The 21,059-nt window shown below is 44.2% G+C and overlaps 2 protein-coding genes and 1 long non-coding RNA gene across 10 annotated transcripts in view; 2 read left to right on the top strand and 1 right to left on the bottom strand.

The window, feature by feature from the left end:
• The first annotated feature begins 5 nt into the window (after positions 1-5).
• On the top strand, positions 6-15,461 carry hsd17b8 (hydroxysteroid (17-beta) dehydrogenase 8). Its single transcript, XM_060044006.1, has 9 exons — positions 6-133; positions 11,043-11,245; positions 12,030-12,146; positions 12,998-13,093; positions 13,217-13,302; positions 13,533-13,617; positions 14,615-14,657; positions 14,983-15,057; positions 15,220-15,461. The coding sequence occupies exons 1-9, from the start codon at positions 88-90 to the stop codon at positions 15,237-15,239; spliced, it is 771 nt and encodes a 256-aa protein (XP_059899989.1). The 5' UTR covers positions 6-87; the 3' UTR covers positions 15,240-15,461.
• LOC132451515 (uncharacterized) lies at positions 13,686-14,374 on the top strand. The gene is made up of 2 exons (XR_009524128.1): positions 13,686-13,755; positions 14,205-14,374. It is a non-coding gene; the product is annotated as an uncharacterized LOC132451515 (long non-coding RNA).
• Positions 15,462-16,219: 758 nt separating the features above from the next.
• Positions 16,220-21,059, bottom strand: part of col11a2 (collagen, type XI, alpha 2) — a 75,969-nt gene continuing 71,129 nt past the window's right edge. For all 8 annotated transcript variants that reach the window (XM_060043741.1, XM_060043742.1, XM_060043743.1 and 5 more), the window contains 8 exons: positions 20,961-21,014; positions 20,121-20,156; positions 19,978-20,031; positions 19,270-19,552; positions 18,700-18,815; positions 17,922-17,990; positions 17,527-17,763; positions 16,220-17,010 (listed from right to left, as the gene is read on the bottom strand). In XM_060043741.1, the coding sequence (XP_059899724.1) occupies positions 16,864-17,010; positions 17,527-17,763; positions 17,922-17,990; positions 18,700-18,815; positions 19,270-19,552; positions 19,978-20,031; positions 20,121-20,156; positions 20,961-21,014 (996 nt within the window). In that variant the 3' untranslated portion in view covers positions 16,220-16,863. The remainder of the gene's footprint in view (positions 17,011-17,526; positions 17,764-17,921; positions 17,991-18,699; positions 18,816-19,269; positions 19,553-19,977; positions 20,032-20,120; positions 20,157-20,960; positions 21,015-21,059) is intronic.

Raw genomic sequence — 21,059 nt, 5'->3', positions numbered from 1 at the left:
TTGGTGGACCACTTCCTGGACCTAAACCGGTCCCCCGGCGCCCCCTGGTGGATCAGACTGGCACGACGCTCATAAAACACTAACATCATGGCGGCCACAACAAGACTCATTTCAAGGTTGGCGCTGGTCACAGGTCAGTCCCACAGTCCTAAACTCTGCTTCTTACCGTTCTGAATTCAGCTCTTAGTTGTGTTAATTGGTCAAACTGTAGTGGTTACCAACTGAACCGGCTCCGGTTCTCAAGAACCACCGGATTACGTTAACAGAGTTGGACCCCGTTTTGAGGAAGACCGAGCTCTCTGAGTGGCCAACGACGTGCGTCGCGTCGTGGGTCGCATTGGTCGCGACGTAGGTCGCTCGTCTGGCTGCTTTCAGTCACTGTGGTCGCTGGCTGGCTTGGTCGCTCAAAATCTATGGGCGGTCGTTTATCAGTTAATCTGCATGTTAAGGTAAATTAACGGGTTTTTTATGAAAGCTTCCTACAGTTCTTTATTGCAAATATTATTTTTATATTTTTATATTGAAGTAGGCCTACAGTTTAAAATGATGAAATCGTTGGTCTATCAGTGTCAATAAAATATATGAGTTGTAATTTGGGGCCGATTCAAATAATGTATTTTAGATATTACATAGCCTATTTGTTTTGTTAAATGACAGTAAGCCTAATAAGGTATATTATAGGCCTACACAAAGTTCTTCGTTACAGAGTGATATATTAGTTGTAATTTGGGGCGTATAAATGTATAATAGTCGGACAAATGTATGCTCTTTTAGTCAAACTTACTGACACAATCGGCCTCTTTCATTTGAACATTTTTGTATGATTTAGTACGATGGTATGATAATCATACGACGTAATGACGGGCTGAAAAAAAAACATAAGGGGTAACACTGTTGTTTTTTATTGGTCGTCATGAAAAAAAACATAAGGGGTAACACTGTTGTTTTTTATTGGTCGTCATAAAAAAAAACGTAAGGGGTAACACTTGTTTTTTATTGGTCGTCATGAAAAAAAACATAAAGGGTAGCACTGTTGTCTTTGTCAAATAAAATATAAGGGGTAACACTGTCGTTTTTTATTGGTCGTCATGAAAAAAAACATAAGGGAAATAATAGAAATGCACTGATACATTTTAATGTCATTTATATCCTCTTTATTGATGATTGATTATTGTGTTATGTCATCGCCTCAGTGGTGCAGTGGAGTGCACTCTGCCTCACCCACTGGAGACCGGGGTTCAATTTCTGAGGTAGACACAATATTGATCATTTTAAACGTAATGCTATCATGTCTATTGCACTGTCATATATAACCTCAGACATAATTAAATTATAAATCTCAGTGGGAAGTGGAGAGAGCTGTGAGCTTTCCTCCTGGAGACCGGGGTTCAAGTCCGGTTGATGTCTTCTGTTGGAAGACTCTTATCTCTATTTCATGCGAATTATAAAGTCAAGTATAACCTTTGTGCTGTCTAAAACATGAGGGGTAACACTGTCATTTTTTATTGGTCGTCATGAAAAAAAACATAAGGGAAATAATAGAAATGCACTGATACATTTTAATGTCATTTATATCCTCTTTGTTGATGATTGATTATTGTGTAATGTCATCGCCTCAGTGGTGCAGTGGAGTGCACTCTGCCTCACCCACTGGGGACCGGGGTTCAATTTCTGAGGTAAACACAATATTGATCATTTTAAACGTAATGCTATCATGTCTATAACCTCAGACATAATTAAATTATAAATCTCAGTGGGAAGTGGAGAGAGCTGTGAGCTTTCCTCCTGGAGACCGGGGTTCAAGTCCGGTTGATGTCTTCTGTTGGAAGACTCTTATCTCTATTTCATGCGAATTATAAAGTCAAGTATAACCTTTTTGCTGTCTATTTCCGGTGTCTTGATGGTGCATTAATAAGTTCGGAGGGTTACACTCTAAACAGCTCAGGTTCGGATCCCCGCAAAAACGTAGACAGGGGTACCACTGTCGTTATTTTTTGGTCAACATGGAAAAAACATGAGGGGTAACTCTGTCGGTTTTTATCGGCCGTCATGAAATAAACATAAGGGGTAACACTGTCAATATTTATCCATTAAAACATAGGGGGTGACCCTGTTATTTTTCTTTGGTCGTCATGAAAAAAAACATAAGGGGTAACACTGTAGTTTTTATCAAATGAAACATAAGGGGTAACACTGTTGTTTTTTTATTGGTCGTCATAAAAAAACCATAAGGGGTATCACTGTTGTTTTTATCAAAAAAAACATAAGGGGTAACACTGTTGTTTTTTATTGGTCGTCATGAAAAAAAAGATAAGGGGTAACACTGTTGTTTCTCATTGGTCGTCATGAAAAAAAACATAAGGGGTAACACTGTTGTTTTTTTATTGGTCGTCATGAAAAAAACATAAGGGGTAACACTGTTGTTTTTTATTGGTGGTCATGAAAAAAAACATGAGGGGTAACACTGTTGTTTTTTATTGGTGGTCATGAAAAAAACGATAAGGGGTAACACTGTTGTTTTTTATTGGTCGTCATGAAAAAAAACGTAAGGGGTAACAATTTTGTTTTTTATTGGTCGTCATGAAAAAAAAGATAAGGGGTAACACTGTTTTTTTTTTATTGGTCGTTGTGAGAAGGTGAAATCCTTCCCCTTCTCACTGTCTCACATTAGAGTAATTATTAGTATTTTTATTATTATATTGTGTGTGTGTGTGTGTGTGTGTGTGTGTGTGTGTGTATATTAGATTAGGCTGGTGTGAAGTTAGTCTTCCGTCCCGGTAGGGGGCAGTGTGGTAAGGTAGCTTTAGGTAAATGTTCCCCCAACTAATGGTCTGGCCCATATGGCCTTGATTGGTCCAATTGCCATTGCCCTATTTAAGGGCTTTTTCATTTGGTGTTTGGCGGAAGGTGGTGCTGGCTTGACGTGAGGCCAGTACGAAAGGTTATGATATCCTATGTTATGTATCTTAGTTTTGTTTGCTGACCGATGCAGTCATTTCCTTTTCGTTTGGAACGTTGCTATATTTTTGTGTGAATGTTTTGGAGACATTAAAACTTCACTTTTTTCTTAGTCCTCTGTCCGTTGCCCTCATTTTTGCCCACACTCGGAATTCCCAGTTGGCCGTATCCCAGATACGTGGGGCGACCACGCCGGTCCCTCACATTTGGTGGCAGTGGTGGGATCTTTTTTTCGACGCTTCTGAGAAACTGGAGAGACGAGGGGGAAGAAGAGGACTCGGTGGACAGTGAGGACGAGGCCGAATCTGGAGGCGAATGGAGCAGAGGCTGTCCCGAGGAGTTCTACTGGAGATGGAGGAGGAAGACGGCCATGGAGAGGACCAGGCATCCGGCGGAGACCCGCTTGAGGGGTCTGACCTTGCCGCGGTGCGTAGGCTCTTGGAGCGGGAGGCGTCCAAGCAGGAGCAGCACTGGAGGAGTGTCCATATGCAGCTGAACCAACTCAAGGAGGATGTCGAGGCTGACCGGAGGCCTTCACCTGCACCAGCTCCGGCATTGGCACATGCACCAGCACCTGCACCAGCAACTGCACCAGTAGCGCCTGTGACCTGGCCCAGGGCGGCCATTCCTAGGCTGGAAGAGGATGACGACATTTGAGCAGTACCTCATGACATTTGTGAGGTTAGCAATGGCTTTGGCTGGCCAAGAGAGGATTGGGCCGTCTTTATAGTACCCTACCTCGCCGGCAAAGCACGCAGCGCCTATGTGGCGATGAACATGGGTCAGGCCACTGATCCCCTTGGTAAAGCGGCCTTTACTGTGATTGTGTAACGGAGGCTGCTAAGGGGGAGACGGGGGGCGTGACCCCTTCGTTGTGGATCACCGCGCCTCACAGTGGCTGGGTAGCATGAAGGACTCGAATGCTCGCATCACCCGCTGGTTCTTGGCACTGCAACCATTGCGTTTCACAGTGCAGTAACGAGCGGGAAGGCAGAATACTGTGGCAGACTGTTTGTCTTGCCATCCTGTTGGCGAAACTCCGGAGGTGGTGGGAAATGTGAGAAGGTGAAATCCTTCCCCTTCTCACTGTCTCACATTAGAGTAATTATTAGTATTTTTATTATTATATTGTGTGTGTGTGTGTGTGTGTGTGTGTGTGTGTATATTAGATTAGGCTGGTGTGAAGTTAGTCTTCCGTCCCGGTAGGGGGCAGTGTGGTAAGGTAGCTTTAGGTAAATGTTCCCCCAACTAATGGTCTGGCCCATATGGCCTTGATTGGTCCAATTGCCATTGCCCTATTTAAGGGCTTTTTCATTTGGTGTTTGGCGGAAGGTGGTGCTGGCTTGACGTGAGGCCAGTACGAAAGGTTATGATATCCTATGTTATGTATCTTAGTTTTGTTTGCTGACCGATGCAGTCTTTTCGTTTGGAACGTTGCTATATTTTTGTGTGAATGTTTTGGAGACATTAAAACTTCACTTTTTTCTTAGTCCTCTGTCCGTTGCCCTCATTTTTGCCCACACTCGGAATTCCCAGTTGGCCGTATCCCAGATACGTGGGGCGACCACGCCGGTCCCTCACAGTCGTCATGAAAAAAAAACACAAGGGGTAACACTGTTGTTTTTTATTGGTCGTAATAAAAAAAAACATAAGGGGTAACACTGTCGTTTTTTTCAAATGAAACATAAGGGGTAACACTGTTTTTTATTGGTCGTCATGAAAAAAAAACACAAGGGGTAACACTGTTGTTTTTTATTGGTCGTAATAAAAAAAAACATAAGGGGTAACACTGTCGTTTTTTTCAAATGAAACATAAGGGGTAACACTGTTTTTTATTGGTCGTCATGAAAAAAACCATAAGGGGTAACACTGTCGTTTTTTTCAAATAAAACATAAGGGGTAACACTGTTGTTGTTTTTTTGGTCGTCATGAAAAAAACTTAGGGGGTATCACAGTCGTTTTAATCAAAAAAAACATAAGGGGTAACACTGTTGTTTTTTATTGGTCGTCATAAAAAAAACGTAAGGGGTAACACTGTTATTGGTCGTCATGAAAAAAAACATAAGGGGTAACACTGTTGTTTTTTATTGGTCGTCATGAAAAAAAACATAAGGGGTAACACTGTTGTTTTTTATTGGTCGTCATGAAAAAAAACGTAAGGGGAATAATAGAAATGCACTGATACATTTTAATGTCATTTATATCCTCTTTATTGATGATTGATTATTGTGTAATGTCATCGCCTCAGTGGTGCAGTGGAGTGCACTCTGCCTCACCCACTGGAGACCGGGGTTCAATTTCTGAGGTAAACACAATATTGATCATTTTAAACGTAATGCTATCATGTCTATTGCACTGTCATATATAACCTCAGACATAATTAAATTATAAATCTCAGTGGGAAGTGGAGAGAGCTGTGAGCATTCCTCCTGGAGACCGGGGTTCAAGTCCGGTTGATGTCTTCTGTTGGAAGACTCTTATCTCTATTTCATGCGAATTATAAAGTCAAGTATAACCTTTGTGCTGTCTATTTCCGGTGTCTTGATGGTGCATTAATAAGTTCGGAGGGTAACACTCTAAACAGCTCAGGTTCGGATCCCCGCAAAAACGTAGACAGGGGTACAACTGTTGTTATTTTTTGGTCAACATGGAAAAAACATGAGGGGTAACTCTGTCGGTTTTTATCGGCCGTCGTGAAATAAACATAAGGGGTAACACTGTCAATATTTATCCATTAAAACATAGGGGGTGACCCTGTTATTTTTCTTTGGTCGTCATGAAAAAAAACATAAGGGGTATCACTGTCGTTTTTATCAAAAAAAACATAAGGGGTAACACTGTTGTTTTTTATTGGTCGTCATGAAAAAAAAGATAAGGGGTAACACTGTTGTTTTTTATTGGTCGTCATGAAAAAAAACGTAAGGGGTAACAATTTTGTTTTTTATTGGTCGTCATGAAAAAAAAGATAAGGGGTAACACTGTTGTTTTTTATTGGTCGTCATGAAAAAAAAGATAAGGGGTAACACTGTCGTTTTTTTCAAATGAAACATAAGGGGTAACACTGTTGTTTTTTATTGGTCGTCATGAAAAAAACCATAAGGGGTAACACTGTCGTTTTTTTCAAATAAAACATAAGGGGTAACACTGTTGTTGTTTTTTTGGTCGTCATGAAAAAAACGTAGGGGGTATCACAGTCGTTTTAATCAAAAAAAACATAAGGGGTAACACTGTTGTTTTTTATTGGTCGTCATAAAAAAAACGTAAGGGCTAACACTGTTGTTTTTTATTGGTCGTCATGAAAAAAAACATAAGGGGTAACACTGTTGTTTTATATTGGTCGTCATGAAAAAAAACATAAGGGGTAACACCGTTGTTTTTTATTGGTCGTCATGAAAAAAAAGATGAGGGGTAACACTGTCGATATTTATTAATTAAAACATAGGGGGTAACACTGTCGTTTTTATCAAATGAAACATGAGGGGTGACACTGTCGTTTTTCTTTGGTCGTCATGAAAAAAACCATAAGGGGTAACACTGTAGTTTTTATCAAATGAAACATAAGGGGTAACACTGTTGTTTTTTTATTGGTCGTCATGAAAAAAACCTAAGGGGTATCACTGTCGTTTTTATCATAAAAAACACTGTTGTTTTTTATTGGTCGTCATGAAAAAAAAGATAAGGGGTAACACTGTTGTTTTTTATTGGTCGTCATGAAAAAAAAAGATAAGGGGTAACACTGTCGATATTTATAAAAAAAAAACCACAGGGTAACACTGTTGTTTTTTATTGGTCGTCATGAAAAAAAACATAGGGGGTAACACTGTTGTTTTTTATTGGTCGTCATGAAAAAAAACGTAAGGGGTAACACTGTTGTTTTTTATTGGTCGTCATGAAAAAAAAGATAAGGGGTAACACTGTCGATATTTATCAAAAAAAAAACACAGGGTAACACTGTTGTTTTTAATTGGTCGTCATGAAAAAAACCATAAGGGGTAACACTGTAGTTTTTATCGAAAGAAACATAAGGGGTAACACTGTTGTTTTTTTATTGGTCGTCATGAAAAAAACATAAGGGGTATCACTGTCGTTTTTATCAAAAAAAACATAAGGGGTAACACTGTTGTTTTTTATTGGTTGTCATGAAAAAAAACATAAGGGGTAACACTGTTGTTTTTTATTGGTCGTCATGAAAAAAAAGATAAGGGGTAACACTGTTGTTTTTTATTGGTCGTCATAAAAAAAAACGCAAGGGGTAACACTGTTGTTTTTTATTGGTCGTCATGAAAAAAAACAACAGGGTAACACTGTTGTTTTTTATTGGTCGTCATGAAAAAAAACATAAGGGGTAACACTGTTGTTTTTTATTGGTCTTCATAAAAAAAAGATAAGGGGTAACACTGTTGTTTCTCATTGGTCGTCATGAAAAAAAACATAAGGGGTAACACTGTTGTTTTTTTATTGGTCGTCATGAAAAAAAACATAAGGGGTAACACTGTTGTTTTTTATTGGTCGTCATGAAAAAAAAGATAAGGGGTAACACTGTTGTTTTTTATTGGTCGTCATGAAAAAAAAAGATAAGGGGTAACACTGTCGATATTTATAAAAAAAAAACCACAGGGTAACACTGTTGTTTTTTATTGGTCGTCATGAAAAAAAACATAGGGGGTAACACTGTTGTTTTTTATTGGTCGTCATGAAAAAAAACGTAAGGGGTAACACTGTTGTTTTTTATTGGTCGTCATGAAAAAAAAGATAAGGGGTAACACTGTCGATATTTATCAAAAAAAAAACACAGGGTAACACTGTTGTTTTTAATTGGTCGTCATGAAAAAAACCATAAGGGGTAACACTGTAGTTTTTATCGAATGAAACATAAGGGGTAACACTGTTGTTTTTTTATTGGTCGTCATGAAAAAAACATAAGGGGTATCACTGTCGTTTTTATCAAAAAAAACATAAGGGGTAACACTGTTGTTTTTTATTGGTCGTCATAAAAAAAACATAAGGGGTGACACTGTCGTTTTTCTTTGGTCGTCATGAAAAAAACCATAAGGGGTAACACTGTAGTTTTTATCAAATTAAACATAAGGGGTAACACTGTTGTTTTTTTATTGGTCGTCATGAAAAAAACATAAGGGGTATCACTGTCGTTTTTATCAAAAAAAACATAAGGGGTAACACTGTTGTTTTTTATTGGTTGTCATGAAAAAAAACATAAGGGGTAACACTGTTGTTTTTTATTGGTCGTCATGAAAAAAAAGATAAGGGGTAACACTGTTGTTTTTTATTGGTCGTCATAAAAAAAAACGCAAGGGGTAACACTGTTGTTTTTTATTGGTCGTCATGAAAAAAAACAACAGGGTAACACTGTTGTTTTTTATTGGTCGTCATGAAAAAAAACATAAGGGGTAACACTGTTGTTTTTTATTGGTCTTCATAAAAAAAAACGCTGGGGGTAACACTGTTGTTTTTTTTTGGTCGTCATGAAAAAAAACAACAGGGTAACACTGTTGTTTTTTATTGGTCGTCATGAAAAAAAACATAAGGGGTAACACTGTTGTTTTTTATTGGTCGTCATGAAAAAAAACGTAAGGGATAACACTGTTGTTTTTTATTGGTCGTCATGAAAAAAATCATCAGGGGTAACACTGTCGTTATTTTCAAATGAAACATAAGGGGTAACACTGTTGTTTTTTACTGGTCGTCATGAAAAAAAACAACAGGGTAACACTGTTGTTTTTTATTGGTCGTCATGAAAAAAAAGATAAGGGGTAACACTGTTGATATTTATCAAAAAAAAAACACAGGGTAACACTGTTGTTTTTAATTGGTCGTCATGAAAAAAACCATAAGGGGTAACACTGTAGTTTTTATCGAATGAAACATAAGGGGTAACACTGTTGTTTTTTTATTGGTCGTCATGAAAAAAACCATAAGGGGTAACACTGTAGTTTTTATCAAATTAAACATAAGGGGTAACACTGTTGTTTTTTTATTGGTCGTCATGAAAAAAACATAAGGGGTATCACTGTCGTTTTTATCAAAAAAAACATAAGGGGTAACACTGTTGTTTTTTATTGGTCGTCATGAAAAAAAACATAAGGGGTAACACTGTTGTTTTTTATTGGTCGTCATGAAAAAAAAGATAAGGGGTAACACTGTTGTTTTTTATTGGTCGTCATAAAAAAAAACGCAAGGGGTAACACTGTTGTTTTTTATTGGTCGTCATGAAAAAAAACAACAGGGTAACACTTGTTTTTTATTGGTCGTCATGAAAAAAAACATAAGGGGTAACACTGTTGTTTTTTATTGGTCTTCATAAAAAAAAACGCAGGGGGTAACACTGTTGTTTTTTTTTGGTCGTCATGAAAAAAAACAACAGGGTAACACTGTTGTTTTTTATTGGTCGTCATGAAAAAAAACATAAGGGGTAACACTGTTGTTTTTTATTGGTCGTCATGAAAAAAAACGTAAGGGATAACACTGTTGTTTTTTATTGGTCGTCATGAAAAAAATCATCAGGGGTAACACTGTCGTTATTTTCAAATGAAACATAAGGGGTAACACTGTTGTTTTTTACTGGTCGTCATGAAAAAAAACAACAGGGTAACACTGTTGTTTTTTATTGGTCGTCATGAAAAAAAACATAAGGGGTAACACTGTTGTTTTTTATTGGTCGTCATTTAAAAAAAGATAAGGGGTAACACTGTTGTTTTTTATTGGTCGTCATGAAAAAAAAGTTAAGGGGTAACACTGTCGTTTTTATCAAATGAAACATAAGGGGTAACACTGTTGTTTTTTATTGGTCGTCATGAAAAAAAACATAAGGGGTAACACTGTTGTTTTTTATTGGTCGTCATGAAAAAAAACATGAGGGGTAACACTGTTGTTTTTTATTGGTCGTCATGAAAAAAAACATAAGGGAAAACACTGTTGTTTTTTATTGGTCGTCATGAAAGAAAACATAAGGGGTAACACTGTCATTTTTTATTGGTCGTCTTGAAAAAAAACATAATGGGTAACACTGTCGTTATTTATCAATCAAAACATAGGGGGTAACACTGTCGTTTTTATCAAATTAAACATGAGGGGTGACACTGTTGTTTTTTATTGGTCGTCAGTGTAACAGCATTTAACACAAAAGCCACAGTGGTGTAAGTGGTAGTGATGCCATGGTAGTAATCAAGGGGTTGTGTGATTTATTCTCTCCACGGTCAGATCGATTGTTGCTCTTTTAGTCAAACTTCGGCCTTGGCAAAACGTGCGTATTTATTCATTCCACCTTCCTGAATTGTGCTCCCTGGTCCCAGGAATACATAGTGCCTATAATATGGAAAGTGGTTGGATTCTATCATATGCTGTACATCAGAGTATATTACAGTTTTTGTTTTTGGTCTGTTGGCTACAAAACATTCTGAGTTAGCATACATACTTGATGATTGGGCCACTTTACGCACACTTTTTATATACTATAGATTTGTATAGTCACTGGCCCCCTTTAAATTGTGCATTTATGCTATTACTATAGCCTGCTATTATTATTGACACTTTAATTTTTTAAACTTTAATTTCCTTTATAATATCATACCATCGTACTAAATCCTACTAAAATTCAGGGCGCCTTGGCATGGAGGGGGTACTTGGAGGTACCTCCTCAGAGAGTCAGGGGTCATGTGAGGGTACCCCACTGGTTGAATGTAGGCTTCTCTGATTTTCTTGTATTTTAGATTTTGTTTGTCTTCGAAGTAACGCATGCAAACCGTGTGCGTGCCACAGCGCATATGTTCCAAATGTTTTTTTTTTGGTAACTATATTATAACTATATTAATATTCATAATTAACTATTTTCCACAACAACCAACCAATGATTGTATTTATTTTGAATTAATAAGCATAAAAAAACGCCTCTATTTGCGATTTTGTGCATTAAACCAAAAACCAACGGAGCACATAATTCAGTCCCTCATAACATAAGGGTTCTTGGGGTGGACGCCGCTGGCCCCTGCTGGTGGAGAGATGGTATTGCATCTCTCTTCTTCGATGATCGTTCAATGATGAAGCCTGTCATATCATCTGTCCGCCAGGAGGGGGCAGCGGGATCGGCCGCGCGGTGTGTCAGCGATTCGCCTCTGAGGGCGCGCTGGTGGTGGTGGCGGACCTGAACGAGGAGGCGGCCAATGAGACGCTGCGCAGCCTGTCACGTGACCACAAAGTACAAGAACACATGTCGGCGGCGGTGGACGTCTCGTCCAAGCAGAGCGTTGAGAGCTTGGTGGAGAGCATACAGGTGAGACACAGACAGGTGAAACACAGACAGGTAGACACAGACAGGTAGAGCCGCATACAGGTGAGACACGGACAGGTAGACACTAGGGATGGGTCAGAATATTCAATTATTTGATTATTCCTTCCCGAGGGTCAAAGCCCATTTTTGACATTTGGATCATTAACATTTTTTCCCATTCAAATAAACAAGCATTAACGGACGGAACTAATGTCGGTTCTATAGCATAGTTTTTTTTTATTATTATTAATCATGTATAGAAAAACAATATACGCAATACACAAGCATTAAGTAAGGGCTAATGCCCGATGAGGTGTCCAATATCAGGGATTAATGGACGACGGGTGCCTCCGCGAAGAACATTAATTCCTGACAATGGACACCTCGAAGGGCATTATCCCGCTTATACCACGGTCACCTGCCAAAGAAAATAAATCAAGACCATTCATTTATCATTTCTTGCGTTTTACAGTCCAAACATAATTCTTGTTCACAAGCCATAACTTTGTTTCCCTGGTAACGCCTGAGGGTTTGACCAATACCTGGAACAGCCTTTACCTTCCCGTAAGGTTCTTATGCAACGGGATGAAACTGAAACCAAAGATGAGCAAATCAGGAGAACAAGCTAATTATAAATTGAATATCAGAAGAACCCGCCACCGCCTGGCTCCCCAGCGACCCAGCGAGCGCTCTGACGTATCAAACCCTGCGTCCTCTGAGCCACTGTTTCCTGTCTCCTGTCTCCTGTCTCCTGGCTCCTGTCTCCTGTCTCCTGGCTCCTCTCCAGCGCCGCTACTTCCAGCCAGCGTCAGTGTGCGTGAACGCGGCGGGAATCACGCAGGACGACTTCCTGTTGCGGCTGGAGGAGGCGGCCTTCGACCGCGTGGTCGGCGTGAACCTCAAGGTGAGGCTCGGAGCCGACGCCCACTCCAACACCACCGGGGGGGAGGGGCCAGAGCCGGGGGGAGGAGCCAGAGCCGGGGGGGGGGGTTGATCCTTCAACAGCTGATTGGCGTACCACCTTATCAATATTAAAGTATTAATTATAGTCATGGATGTACTATAGGTGATATGGACACTCGTGAGGAGTCTTTGTGTCTGTCTGACTTAAAGTCTGTCAGTCTTAAAGTCTGTCTGTCTCAAAGTCTGTCAGTCTTAAAGTCTGTCAGTCTTATAGTCTGTCTGTCTCAAAGTCTGTCAGTCTTATAGTCTGTCAGTCTTATAGTCTGTCTGACTTAAAGTCTGTCCGTCTTATAGTCTGTCAGTCTTAAAGTCTGTCAGTCTTATATTCTGTCTTTCTCAAAGTCTGTCTGTCAGTCTTATAGTCTGTCTGTCTTAAAGTCTGTCTGTCTTAAAGTCTGTCAGTCTTAAAGTCCGTCTGTCTTAAAGTCTTATAGTCTGTCTGTCAGTCTTAAAATCTGTCTGAACCTCAGAGGCTGCAGCACTTTGCTAGTCAGAAGAAATAAGTTGGCGAGGCATTTAGTCCTCCTCACGTTCAGAGTTGTGTTTATTACTTCACTTTGCCTCAGAAGTATTTATTAAAGTAAACTAATAGTGCTACAGAACCAACATTAGTTCCGCCCGTTTTCCAAACAATCACTGGTCCTCAGTTTTATTTTCTGTCCTTCTTGATTACAAGTGACGTTTGAGTAGCAGAAAATAACCAATGTGCTGTGGAACCTCTCACCCGTCTCCCTCCTGTGGAACCTCTCACCCGTCTCCCTCCTGTGGAACCTCTCACCCGTCTCCCTCCAGGGGACCTTCCTGGTCGTTCAGGCCGTTGCCGCGGCGATGGTGGCCAGCGGAGTATCCAAAGGTTCCATCGTTACCGTGGGCAGCATCGTCGGCAAGGTGTGTGCGTGTCCCAGACCCACAGCGACCAATCATATTGAAGGAGACCAAAACATGAAAGGACGGTGTGTGTGTGTGTGTGTGTGTGTGTGTGTGTGTGTGTGTGTGTGTGTGTGTGTGTAGGTGGGCAACATTGGGCAGGTTAACTACTCGGCGTCCAAGGCAGGTGTGGAGGGAATCACCAGAACAGCCGCCAAAGAACTCAGCAGGTCAGTAGAGACACTACCGTTCAGTGTGTACTAGTGAACATGCAGTGTGTAGTAGAGGAAATACAGAGTGTAGTAGTTTTATCCTGGGTTTAGTACTGAACATGCAGTGTGTGTGTGTGTGTGTGTGTGTGTGTGTGTGTTGTAGTGAACATGCAGTGTGTCATCGTGAAAATCCTGTGTCGAATAGTGAATACCCTGTGTGTAATAGTGAACATGCTCCGTCCCTTCAGGTACAGGATCCGGTGTAACTGCGTCCTGCCGGGGTTCATCTCCACCCCCATGACTGACAAGGTCCCGGAGCGAGTGATCCACAAGGTGAGGGGAGAGTGATCCACACGGTGAGGGGAGAGTGATCCACACGGTGAGGGGAGAGTGATCCACACGGTGAGGGGAGAGTGATCCACAAGGTGAGGGGAGAGTGATCCACACGGTGAGGGGAGAGTGATCCACACGGTGAGGGGAGAGTGATCCACACGGTGAGGGGAGAGTGATCCACACGGTGAGGGGAGAGTGATCCACACGGTGAGGGGAGAGTGATCCACACGGTGAGGGGAGAGTGATCCACACGGTGAGGGGAGAGTGATCCACACGGTGAGGGGAGAGTGATCCACACGGTGAGGGGAGAGTGATCCACACAGTGAGGGGAGAGTGATCCACACGGTGAGGGGAGAGTGATCCACACGGTGAGGGGAGAGTGATCCACATGGTGAGGGGAGAGTGTGAGTATGGTGGATCTACCAAAATAAAAGTCCCTGCTGATTGAGGAGTGTGAGTGTGGTGGATCTACCAAAATAAAAGTCCCTGCTGATTGAAGAGTGTGAGTATGGTGGATCTACCAAAATAAAAGTACCTGCTGATTGAAGAGTGTGAGTATGGTGGATCTACCAAAATAAAAGTACCAGCTGATTGAAGAATGTGATTATGGTGGATCTACCAAAATAAAAGTCCCTGCTGATTGAGGAGTGTGAGTGTGGTGGATCTACCAAAATAAAAGTACCTGCTGATTGAAGAGTGTGAGTATGGTGGATCTACCAAAATAAAAGTACCTGCTGATTGAAGAGTGCGAGTATGGTGGATCTTCCAAAATAAAAGTACCTGCTGATTGAAGAGTGTGAGCATGGTGGATCTACCAAAATAAAAGTACCTGCTGATTGAAGAGTGTGAATATGGTGGATCTACCAAAATAAAAGTACCTGCTGATTGAAGAGTGCGAGTATGGTGGATCTACCAAAATAAAAGTACCTGCTGATTGAAGAGTGTGAGTATGGTGGATCCACCAAAATAAAAGTACTGTTGACCCGTCTGGTTACAGATGACATCGCTGGTGCCCCTGGGGAGGATGGGCGAGCCGGCCGGTGAGTCCCCCCCCCCAACACAAAGCCATTAACATATCTAATGTAATGTTAACTAACATCTAATGTAATGTTAACTAACAGTCACTTTAACCTATCTAACGTAACATTACACTAACCGACATGAAGAACTTTAACCTATCTAGCATGACGTTATAACGTTAACGAAGAGAAAGTATCTGTAGCGTAGCCGACGCACCATTATGTTAACTTAACAAACATTAACTTTAACTCTGAACGAGCCACAAATACAACAGAAGGCATGTTGTAGTCCTTGGTCTCTCCGTCATCTGACGTCCCTCCGTCTGCATCCTGTCCGTCTGTCCAGAGGTTGCAGATGTTTGTTCCTTCCTGGCGTCGGACGACTCTCGCTACATCACGGGCGCCAGCATCGAGGTCACCGGTACGTCTCTGAGCACCCGCCGGGTGTCACCGGGTCCCTTCACGCGGCCCACTGGTCCGAGCTGACCGACGACCCGTCTCACCTCGGCGAGGTGAGACGGGTCGTGGCGGTCTAGCGCCGCGCTGTCTCGCTAACCGCTGCGTCGTGTGTCTCACCCCTCAGGAGGGCTTTTCATGGGCTAGAGACGGCGTCGCCATGGATACACAGAACCCCTCATTGGACGAGCCAGCTGTCAATCACGACGGCAGCGGGTGCCTTTTGGACTGTGGACGGCGGACATCTTTAATTAATTATTAATTCTGAAGAAATCAACTTGATTGCCTGTTTTTTTTGTAATTATTACATTTGTAAATGCTGTATATTTGTGAACGATCCTGTAATAAATTACAATTGGTATAAAAACATCCAGCAACGTTGTTTTGTAAACCTCTTCTGCTTTTTATTGGTTTATTTGGGCGACCTTTTTAAAAGAGAAACAGGCGACACAACAGCGACTCTTTTTAAAAAGGTTATATATTACAGAAACAAGAATTTAAAAAAATTACTTACACACATTATAAAATAATACTTTTTCTTTTTTCCAGCACCATGATTGTTGTCAAAACATTGTTTCTCCAACAAAAATAATAAACATAATGGATCCGGTTCTGGGCGGTTCTCCGGACTCTTGGGGAAGGGAACCACCCACTCCTCCCTGCCATACGGACCCCTCTACCTCCCCCCTCTACCTCCCCCCTCCTCCCCCCTGATGGAACCCGGTGGAACCTAAGCAGCCCCAGCTGACAGAACCTTCAGACCAGTGAATACGATATGGGGCGGGGGGGGGGGGGGGGGGACTAGGGTCATGACCCCAAGCAGCCCCTGATGTTCTGGTTCAGTTGGATCCCAAAGCACCCTGCTGGGCTTATTTAAATAAATACAATAGAATACTATCTCTGTACAACTGGACTGGACTGCCTTCGTCTCCCTGGGGGGGGGGGGGGGGGGGGGGTCTACAGCTGGTCTGGGGTCTGCTGGTCCTGTTCTTAACGCTGCTCTCTTGGGGGGGCGGGGGGGGGGCACCAGAGAAAGAGCGACGAGCTCCATGGCATTTGGATTCTCCTAAAGGTCACCTCCCTGTTGTCTCCACTTGGACTACATTAACCACAATGCAACACACCGGCAAGATAGAAGGGGTATATTTGTTCTGGATTAAGCAGGCAGTGTATTTTTTTTAAATAGTAAATAAAATATCGAAAGCAAAAGTAGAGCGAACAAGATGTTGTTAGCGTGGAGAAACGATCTTCTCTCACGGAGGAGTCCAGCGCGGAGGAGAGGAGTGACCGACAGCTTGGAGAGTGGGCGGAGAAGGGGGCGGGGCTAAACCGAGTCGCCTGCTCCTCCCACAAGGGGCGGGGCTTATTCTGTGATGTCAGAAGAACACGTTTCATCCTGAAGTAACCGTCCTCTTCTGTCTTCCTATTGGCCGTTGGATGCGGACCTCTTCGTGACACTTCCCGAGGTCCCCATGGGTTGGCGTCCATTTTGAAGTTGGGAGGGGTCTTTTTCCCCCAAGGCGAGTGATTGGTTGTCTCCCAAAAAGAGTGTGTGTTTATGAGCGTGTCTGAGTTTGTGTCTATAGAAGTGTGTTTAGGTGCTCTATGATGTGTGTGAGTGTGTGTGTGTGTGTTTCATATCATTTACAAGATAATTTACAAATTAGTAGGGCAGCTGTTACCATGTCGACATGTATCTCTAAGTGCATGCGTGTGTGTGTGTGGTTCCTGGTCATTGTGTGTGTGTGTGTGTGCTTGTGTGTGTGTGTGTTTAGCCCTGGAAGCAAACAGGTCCGACTTCCAGACCAAACTGCTGGTTGCTCTCCCCAAAGTCTGTCACCTTGACGTCCATCAGAGGAAGGTGCTCCACCTGTGGCGTGTTCACCTCCAGCACCGTCCGGTCCAGGCCCTTACGGTACTGCAACACAGGGTCACATGTTACCGTCATACACACTGCAACATGTTACCGTCATACACACTGCAACATGTTACTATCATACACGCTGCAATATGTTACTGTCATACACACTGCAACATGTTACCGTCATACACACTGCAACATGTTACCGTCATACACACTGCAACATGTTACCGTCATACACACTGCAACATGTTACCGTCATACACACTGCAACACAGGGTCTCATGCTACCGTCATACACACTGCAACATGTTACCGTCATACACACTGCAACACAGGGTTACATGTTACCATCATACACACTGCAACATGTTACCGTCATACACACTGCAACATGTTACTGTCATACACACTGCAACACGTTACCGTCATACACACTGCAACACAGGGTCACACGTTACCATCATATTGTTCAGTCAGATGTCACGCATTAAAACTGTGAGTGTGACTAAATGTAAAAATTTAAAACACGGTGTGTTGTGTGTTGTACGTTGTGCGTGTGTGTTGACTCACAGAGCAGCCGTCCACCAGGGCCTTGATGTAGGGGTAGGTCTGGTAGCTAAGCTCCTCGTCGTTGGCGGCCTGCAGCTGCAGCGCCCTCTGGTGGCCGTCCTTGGCGCTGCGGTCGGCCCAGGCCACAGAGCGCTGGCAGTGGTAGGTGAGGTTCTGACGCGCCTGGACGCTCAGCAGCCTCAGGAAGCCCAGCTGGACCACGCCCACTGGCTCCCCGCTGGCGTCCACGTAGGAGAACTGGAGGGAAGGTCAAGGGTCAGGGGTCAGGGGTCGATCTGACAGGGTGTGCTTTCAGTATTGTGTTGCCAGATCTGGCCCAATCTGGCAACGCTGGGTGGAATTTGAGTGTGCAGGTTGGGGGCGTGGTCTTTGGATAGGGGGCGTGGTCTACTGACCTTGCTTCCTGCGGCGAAGCTGCTGTACCAGGACCCGGGGGTCTCCGTCTCCCAGGTGTCCATCTTCACCTGCGTACACGAGGGCGTCAGGTTAACCCCCAGCTCAGACACTGATCCCCACCCCTTCATCTGGAACCCCTCTTACCACCGAACCGACACCAACAGTAGTTCACTGTTCCATAGTTCATAGTGAACTGTTCTCTAGGTGCTATTGGAACACGTCCTGAGCCTGTTCTCCAGGTGTTCCTGGTGTCCTGAGCCTGTTCCCTAGCCTGTTCCCTAGCCTGTTCTCCAGGGGTTATTGGAACACGTCCTGAGCCTGTTCTCTAGCCTGTTCTCTAGGTGTTCCTGGTGTCCTGAGCCTGTTCCTAAGGGTAATGGTGTCCTGAGCCTGTTCCTAAGGGTAATGGTGTCCTGAGCCTGTTCTCTGAGGGATATTGGTGTCCTGAGTCCGTTCTAAAGCTGTTATTGAAAGACGTCCTGAGCCTGTTCTCTAGCGTGTTCTCTTAGTGTTCATGGTGTCCTGAGCCTGTTCTCCAGGTGTTCCTGGTGTCCTGAGCCTGTTCTCCAGGTGTTCCTGGCGTCCTGAGCCTGTTCTCCAGGTGTTCCTGGTGTCCTGAGCCTGTTCTCCAGGTGTTCCTGGTGTCCTGAGCCTGTTCTCCAGGTGTTCCTGGCGTCCTGAGCCTGTTCTCCAGGTGTTCATGGTGTCCTGAGCCTGTTCTCCAGGTGTTCCTGGTGTCCTGAGGCTGTACCGGAGGTGTAACAGGCGGTAACTCACAGTGTTGCTGGCCCGGCTGGGGTACAGGCAGGTCTCGGCCGATCCGCTGGTGAAGTTACAGAACACCTTGAAGGAGTCCCGCGAGCAGCCCTGGTTGGGGTCGATCCAGTACTCTCCTGCAGGGGGAGACAGAGAGCTGAGGACCAGAGGACACCTCTACTACACCGCCCAGTGACAAACTATCACAGAGGACCACACCCAGTGAGAGACAACACAGCTAGCTGAAGGTGTCCTGGAAGGAGGGCAGAGGGGGAGAGGTAGGGGGGAGGAAGGAGAGGGTAGAGGGAGGAGGAGAGGAAAGGATGGGAGGGAGGAGAGGGGAGAGGAAAGAAGGAGGGAGGAGAGTAAAGGAAGGAGGAGAGGTAGAAGCGAGGAGGAGAGGGGAGATGACGAAGGAAGGCGGAGGGAGAGAGGAGGAAGGAGGAGAGGAGAGGGTGGAGGAACGAGGAGGAGGCGAGGTAAGGAGGGAGGAGCGAGAGGAGGGTGGAGGAGCGAGGGGAGGGTGGAGGAGCGAGGGGAGAGGGGGTGGAGCGGTAGCCCCCCCCCTGGCGGGGTCACCCCCCCTCGTACCGTCGGGGAGCCCTGGCTGGCTGAGCAGCAGGTCCTGGCAGGTGCGGGCGGGGCTGTCCCGGGTTCCCAGCGGGAAGCGCATGGTCTCGATCTCCTGCCGCAGCGAGTTGAGCGAGCCGAAGATCTCCTCCAGGCCCTCGCCGCCCGCCGCCGCCGCCGCCGCCCCGGGGGCGTCCGCCTGCTCCGCCTCCGACTCCCACATCATCTTGCTGGCGTCGATGGAGCGCTTGGACTTGGGGCTGCGCTGGATGGGCAGTGGCTGGATGACGTCGCCGGGGGGGCCCTGGGGTTTAGGGGGGGGGGGGGGGGGGGGTTAGTGTTGTCATCGTCGTCACGGCGATCGGACACGGGAAGGACCGCCCGAACGCGTCGCGGTGGGTCACCCTTGCTGTGTCCGTCCTCGATGTGTTTGTCGTTCGTCTACGTGATGTTTCGGTGCGTGGACGTGAAGTGGGCTTTCAGCCCGTCTACACACCAGCACATCGTGCTTATGAAGGACAAACGCACCAAACGCACACTATTACAACACACACAAACGTGTGCGTTGTAGTAGTGTGTGTCTGTCACCCACACTCTACACTCAAGACAAACGACAAAGCAGCCTAAACCCAAACCGAAGCCCAAAACATCGTGGGCCGACGCACGAGCTGGTCACCCCCGCCCAGATGATACACCTCCTGGTTTGGCAAAGAGAGAGGGGGTACTCACAGGGGGTCCAGCAGCGCCAGGTATACCCTTCTCTCCCTTGGGTCCTGATCCACCCTAAACAAACACACACACACCAGGATTAATCAATTAGCTAATTAGCCATTAACAAGGCCCTAACGAGGTGATAAGTGAGGTCTACTCACACTGGATCCCTTCGCTCCCTTGATTCCTTGAGGACCCTGGAAAAAAAATTAGACCTCGTGAACACATGAACCATCATCACAGCTCTATAGGTAATCACTACTGACAGGTGATCACATGAATATCTGTAGGTAATCACTACAGAGCGGTGAACACATGAACATCTATAGGTAATCACTACAGAGTGGTGAACACATGAACATCCATAGGTAATCACTACAGAACGGTGAACACATGAACATCTATAGGTAATCACTACAGAGCGGTGAACACATGAACATCTATAGGTAATCACTACAGAGTGGTGAACACATGAACATCTATAGGTAATCACTACAGAACGGTGAACACATGAACATCTATAGGTAATCACTACAGAGTGGTGAACACATGAACATCTATAGGTAATCACTACAGAACGGTGAACACATGAACATCTATAGGTAATCACTACAGAGTGGTGAACACATGAACATCTATAGGTAATCACTAGAGTGGTGAACACATGAACATCTATAGGTAATCACTACAGAGTGGTGAACACATGAACATCTATAGGTAATCACTACAGAACGGTGAACACATGAATATCTCCATAGGTAATCACTACAGAGTGGTGAACACATGAACATCTATAGGTAATCACTACAGAACGGTGAACACATGAACATCTATAGGTAATCACTACAGAACGGTGAACACATGAACATCTATAGGTAATCACTACAGAGTGGTGAACCCATGAACCATCTCCACAGCTCCATGGGGGACCACTACAGACAGGTGAGCACATGATCATCTCTACATGTAAACATTAAAGGTTAAAGGTCAAAGGGTCTTACAGGCAGACCGGGGGGTCCGGAGGGTCCTAGTGGTCCGGTGGCTCCAGACAGACCCTGGAACCCAGCAGAGACACACAGGGAGGTCAGGGGTCAGACTGG

This window comes from Gadus macrocephalus, chromosome 22 (assembly GCF_031168955.1).
Source record: "Gadus macrocephalus chromosome 22, ASM3116895v1".
Taxonomy (NCBI): domain Eukaryota; kingdom Metazoa; phylum Chordata; class Actinopteri; order Gadiformes; family Gadidae; genus Gadus; species Gadus macrocephalus.
Note: the sequence above shows the minus strand (reverse complement) of the source record. Positions and strands in the feature narration are given on the sequence as shown.

Bases quoted from the DNA above. Each gene is read 5' to 3' on its own strand.
- hsd17b8 (XM_060044006.1), top strand. From the start codon at position 88: ATGGCGGCCACAACAAGACTCATTTCAAGGTTGGCGCTGGTCACAG. The intron at 12,147-12,997 runs GTGAGGCTCGGA...GTCTCCCTCCAG, and splicing joins TGGTCGGCGTGAACCTCAAG to GGGACCTTCCTGGTCGTTCA. The intron at 14,658-14,982 runs GTGAGTCCCCCC...CCGTCTGTCCAG, and splicing joins GAGGATGGGCGAGCCGGCCG to AGGTTGCAGATGTTTGTTCC.